This window comes from Cyprinus carpio, chromosome B16, assembly GCF_018340385.1.
Source record: "Cyprinus carpio isolate SPL01 chromosome B16, ASM1834038v1, whole genome shotgun sequence".
Lineage (NCBI taxonomy): Eukaryota > Metazoa > Chordata > Actinopteri > Cypriniformes > Cyprinidae > Cyprinus > Cyprinus carpio.
In genome coordinates, this window is record NC_056612.1 from 27,388,040 (window position 1) to 27,394,039 (window position 6,000).

General features: G+C 34.7%; 1 protein-coding gene across 3 annotated transcripts in view; it reads left to right on the forward strand.

Moving 5' to 3' along the window:
- Positions 1–4,453, forward strand: part of LOC109060144 (mannosyl-oligosaccharide 1,2-alpha-mannosidase IC-like) — a 191,385-nt gene extending 186,932 nt beyond the window's left edge. For all 3 annotated transcript variants that reach the window (XM_042741782.1, XM_042741780.1, XM_042741781.1), the window contains exons 10-12: positions 459–631; positions 2,403–2,518; positions 4,064–4,453. In XM_042741782.1, coding sequence (XP_042597716.1) covers positions 459–631; positions 2,403–2,518; positions 4,064–4,214 — 440 coding nt within the window. In that variant the 3' untranslated portion in view covers positions 4,215–4,453. The remainder of the gene's footprint in view (positions 1–458; positions 632–2,402; positions 2,519–4,063) is intronic.
- Positions 4,454–6,000: the final 1,547 nt, after the last annotated feature.

A 6,000-nucleotide genomic window follows, 5' to 3' on the forward strand; every position in this document is an offset into this window, starting at 1 on the left:
TTTCTTACTTGGTGGAAATGGGCTTTCATAAATATATTTTCTGCCCAGTGGTTTACTTAAGCTTCCCAACCTGGCAACCATGTGCACATACTCTCTCTACATTGTGGAAAATGTGCTGAGATGAAAACACAGGCAAACATGTAAATTCTTGATTTGACATAGAAGTTCTTGATTTATGCTTATGGAAGAAGTGCAATAATTCTGATGAAATGCAAAAAAAAAAGACAATAATCATGATTTTTTTTTTTTTTTTAGGAAAATAATCTTGATTAACTAAACTTGATTAACCGTTATTGTGCAGCTCTACAACCTAATTAGAAATGTGATGCAAACATGAAAAGTAAATTAATAAGCTAGAAAAGTAGTTTTATTGTGATCATCACATTACATTACATTTTTCTTTCACAATAAGAACAGTCTGTTTTTATATCAACTGTAATGTTTTTTTCTGTCTGCAGCCACCAAACTTGGTCCGGAGGCGTTCCGCTTCGATGCAGGAGCCGAGGCCACAGCCACCCGACTGAGTGACCGCTACTACATCCTGAGGCCAGAGGTCATCGAGAGCTACATGTACATGTGGCGTTTGACCCACGACCCCAAATACAGGCAGTGGGGCTGGGAGGCCGTGGAGGTGCATGTGTATTTCAACATTTAATGTCAATATTTAGATTATCGGTCAACAAATGTGGGTTTACAAAACACTGAAAGTGTTACCTGACATCCTAAAAGTGTGATTACAAAGTTTTTTTGCATTGCTAATCCTAAGCGCTGTATTATTTTAACCCTGTCACGGTAAATTTAGGATTCATATCATCACAAATGAATAGATATAGATAAACAAGTAAAACAGATATTGCCTGGTTAGTGGTTTACAGTAGTTCTGATGAACGATAGATAGATTTCTGCAGTATATGTGATGAATCAGTGCGCGGTTGAGGATCTGTGGTGTATTTCACGGCTCTTCCTCACATTATCTCTGCTGAATGAACGCTCGGCTGTGGCTGTTATATTAATAAAGCCGATGTTAAAGTGTTGCGCTCCTCTGACAGACTGACATGTTAATTACTGGCTGCAGGAGGTCGAGGAGAACGCGAATGGATTTGTCAAATTCATCTCCAAACCAAACTCACGAGACAGTCCTAATTGTAGTCTAGGTGTCTACCTTTGTTTGAGGTTAATAGATCATTAATTTGACATGTCAGCTTTTCTTTTATTCAGCGCTCAAATTTAGTGCTTAATGTTCTTCTAGCCAACTTTAAAGTGATAGAAATAGCAGCTCTCCTGTTTTAAAGGATGTCTCACAAATCGCTCATATCTTCTGCCAGCAAGAAACTGTTGCGAAGAGGTCTCTTGTGCTCACAGAGGCTGCATTTATTTGATCAAAAATACAGTAAAAATTTGAAAAATTATTATCATTTAAAATAGCTGTTTTCTATGTGAATATCTGTTAAACTGTAATTTATTTCTGCAATCAAAGGTGAATTTTCAGAATCATTACTCCAGTCTTCAGTCACATGGTCTTCAGAAATCATTCTAATATGCTGATTTGCTGCTCAAGAAATATTTCTGATTATTATCGATGTTGAAAACAGTTTTATATATACAAAATAAAATTATTTTTCAGGATTCTTTGGTGAATATAAGGTTCATAAGAACAGCATTTATTTGAAATAGAAGTCTTTTGTCATGTTATAAAAGTCTTTACTTTCACTTTTGATCCGTTTAAAGCATCCTTGATGAATAAAAGTATGAATGCAATATTGCTTTGCATAAAATTGTCTGTATGCATAAAATGCCTAAAAGTAATAAAAATTATATAATTAGTTTATTAGTTACAAGTTTGCTGTTGAGAACTACTGATGCAAGATTACTGTTACTGTATAAGGAAATGTCACATGACCTATATGTGACCCTGGGCCACAAAAGCAGTCTTAAGTCTCTGGGGTATATTTGTAGCAATTGCTAAAAATAAGTTGTATGGGTCAAAATTATAGATTTTTCTTTTATGCTGAAAATAATTAGGATATTAAGTAAAGATCATGTTCCATGAAGATATTTTGTAAATTCCCTACCGTAAATATATCAAAACTTAATTTTTGATTAGTAATATGCATTGCTAAGAACTTCATTTGAACAACTTTAAAGATGATTTTCTCTAAAATAGTTGTATTTCGACCAAATATTACCAGATTTTCAAATAGTTGTATCTCGGTCAAATATTGTCCTCCTAACAAACCATACATCAATGGAGAGATTATTTATTCATGATTTATAAATCTAAATTTCGAAAAATTGACACTTAAGACTTGTTTTGTGGTCCAGGGTCACATATTGTTTGTTGGCACATCAGAATTGTAAAGATTGTGATTGAATGGTCCAGCTCAAGTGTTCTGTGTTCACAGGCGCTGGAGAAGCACTGTCGTGTAGACGCGGGTTTCTCAGGAATCAGAGACGTGTACGCCTCCACAGTCAGTCACGACAACATGCAGCAGAGCTTCTTCCTGTCCGAGACACTCAAGTAAGTTCATTATCACCCTCGAGTTCCAGCTCTGTCCTGAATCAGACTAGTTTCATAGATTTAAGAATTAATAACAGTAGCATTCTGCACTAGATGTGGATAAATGCAAATAATGCAGAACTTCAGTAGGAACCATCAAGATGATCAAAGCAAGATGAAATAAATGTGACCCTGGAGCACAAAACCAGTCTTAAGTAGCACAGGGAATTTTGTAGCAATAGCCAAAAATACATTGTATGGCTCAAATTTTTTCTTTCATGCCTAAAATCATTAGGATATTAAGTTAAGATTATGTTCAATGAAGATATTTAGCAAATTTCCTACCATAAATATATCAAAACTTAATATTTGATTAGTAATATGCATTGCTAAGAACTTCATTTGGACAACTTTAAAGATGATTTTCTCAATATTTAGCTTTTTTTGCACCCTCAGATTCCAGATTTTCAAATAGTTGTATCTCAGACAAATATTATCCTATCATAACAAACCATACATCAATGGAAAGCTTATTTTGAAAAAATTGACACTTAAGACTGGTTTTGTGGTTCAGGGTCACAATTTCGCACATTTTTTATTTTAATGTTTGGGTCCAGAAAGCACAAAAACCTCACAACATATTACTTTTGCGCAGCATTTCATGTCTTCTGACTCATTTAATAGCTTCTGTTGACTTCATTTAACCCTATCAAGCCTACTGTATCATATTTGATGCACAGATTTCTAAGGCCTTTAAATGAACAAAACTTTGCTGTTAAACCTGTCGTCTACTGCATGCTTTCTGTTGTCTGATTGATAGTTTAGACTTTTTATCAAACCATCTTTTGGTATAACTGTACAAATGTCCAGCTTCAGCTAGTGTTTCACGTGTCTGTCAAATCTTGACTGATTTTTCTCAAGTAAACGTCAGAATAACTGCAGTAATATTTTCAGATGAACACTTACTCGACTAAAGCAGCTCAGCTTTACTTTCTACTCTTTACATTTTAAATTAAAATGACAAATATTGCCCACACAACTAGATTTTATTTTAGTTAATGTTCTTTTCAAGTCGTGAAAATTTAGTTTTTTATATTTTAATTTTAGTTTCCGTTTTAGTTACTTATAATAACCCTGAAAAAAGATGTTGAAGAATCGTTTTTTCCTCCATATATCATATTATATGAGCCATAACATCCTGACATATAAATATCATACTCAACAAAAAACACACTTGCAAAAAATATATATATTTGTCTGACTATTATTTCATGCCAAAGTAAAGTTTAACTTTAACATGAAATAACAGCCACTAAAATATATATATGTATATTTTTAAAAGGAACCGTTTATTGACAGAATGGTGTTTTTATGGTGTTTTCAGAGCTTGACAGCATCTGTTCACATTCACTTTAGTTGTACAGAAAAGTACTCGGTGTCAAATCTCCTTTTGTGATGTTGGAAGCACACCAAAGCAGACTGGCATTGCTTTGATGTTAGTGTTAATGCTGTGTTTTGATGGTGATATCTTGACTCATTGTTAACCCCGTCTGTATGCGATCACAGATACCTGTACCTGCTGTTCTCGGACGATGATCTCCTGCCGCTGGAGGACTGGGTGTTTAACACAGAGGCTCATCCGCTGCCCGTTATACGCAAGACATGCCTGCAGGAGCACGGAGCCAAACAAGACCATGGACAGACCGACCTGGAGTAGAATTTACCATCACACACACACACACACACACATGGATTCAACCTCACGGGTCCTGACATGGATTCTCAGCTCCTTTCCTGTAAAGGATCTCTTATATACATAAATATATGCTGTGATTGTATATCTCTGAGCCGAGGCTTCCCGCTCTCCTCGGCGGATGGAAGCTGGCGCAATTTTCGGTGGACAATCAGTGAAACGTGACTTTCATGAGAAGAGCACCTTTTTTTCTTTGCTTCTTTCCTCTATGAGGAAAAACGAATAACTTGCAGCCCTGAATCTGTGGGAGGAGCGTCGTACGATGGCGGGCCATGCTGAGCGAAAGAGAAAACCACTTTTCTTCACGTCTCACCTGTAATTTATCTTTTCTTTCATCCTTTCATTGTGTATTCCTCTCCCGTCTCTTCTGCCAAAGCGTTTGCAGTCTTTTCTATTTCCCAGGCCTTGATATTTTGTTCTATCTAGTTTCGAGTCCAATTTTGTGCTATGATTTTTTTTTTTATTATTATTTCAAGGACTGATGTATTTACAAACCTGACAAAAGGATCCTTTGTGAAATGTGTTGTACAGAATCCTTTGGTTTGAACAGGAAGTTGAATGATGTCATTGGCAGGGCAGGGTTGTTTTACGTGATTTTAAACTTAAACTGGTATTTTTTCATGCTTCAGCTGCATTGTGAGCCTCGGTGTTGTGCACGACATGCCATGTTTTAAAGACCAGCATCACCAGAGCGGAAAAACACACTTGCACTGACACCAGACGGCCACTAGGGCTGGGCGATTTTATATTGAATATTCATTATATTTTTGCACGCAATTATTTTGATGTGCTTTTTAAGTCAGACTAAATCATAATTATTTTCTTCAGGTTCACAAACAGGATTTATGTTTGATTCATTTCCATGAATCACTTCAAACTGCGTCCTTTAATGAATCGCTTCAGAACCCTAAAGCAAAGATGCAATTGCATCATCCTTCAGAAATCCTAACAATTGAGAATCACAATTATTTTACTGCGTTTTTTAATTTGTCCTTTAAATTTCATTAAGATTACAGCATCAGACTAGCTTCATGATGATTCTTCAATATCAAAAGCAACATTTACATTTTATTAATTTCTGTAACTCGCCTCAAATTGTTTGAATGAATTGATTCAAAAGCAAAACAAAAAGCATTTTTTCAAGATTATGAATTACATAATTATTAGAAAGCACTTTTTTAATTTCTCCATTACGTTTCCTAAAGACTGAGTTGTTGAAATAGTTCATGATTCTTCTTCAGTTTCAAAAACAGCATTTAAGTTTGATAAGTTTGATCAAACTGATTCAACAAATGGATTCAAAACTCCAAAGCAAAGATTAGAATCATCACTCAACAATGCTGAAGATTGTGAATCACATAATTATTTGAATGTGCTTTTTAAATTTGCTCATTAAGTTTCATCATCAGGCTAGTTTCGAAATGATTCTTCAGAATCAAAAACATGAATCACCTCAAACTGTCCATTTCAATGAATGGATTCAAGACTCTAAAAAGTTATTTTAATGTGCTTTTTTAATTTTTTAAGATTGCATCATCAGACAGGTTTCATAACTGATCTGCAGTATCAAAACTAGCATGTAAGTGTGATTAATTTCCATGTCCATTTAAAGTCGATTCAAAACTCTAAAGATGTATTTGAATCATCATTCAGAAATGCTGGAGATTGTGAATCACATAATTATTTTAATGCACTTTTTAAAATTCGTTCATTATGAATATAATATCTTTAGACTAGTTTTATGATTCTT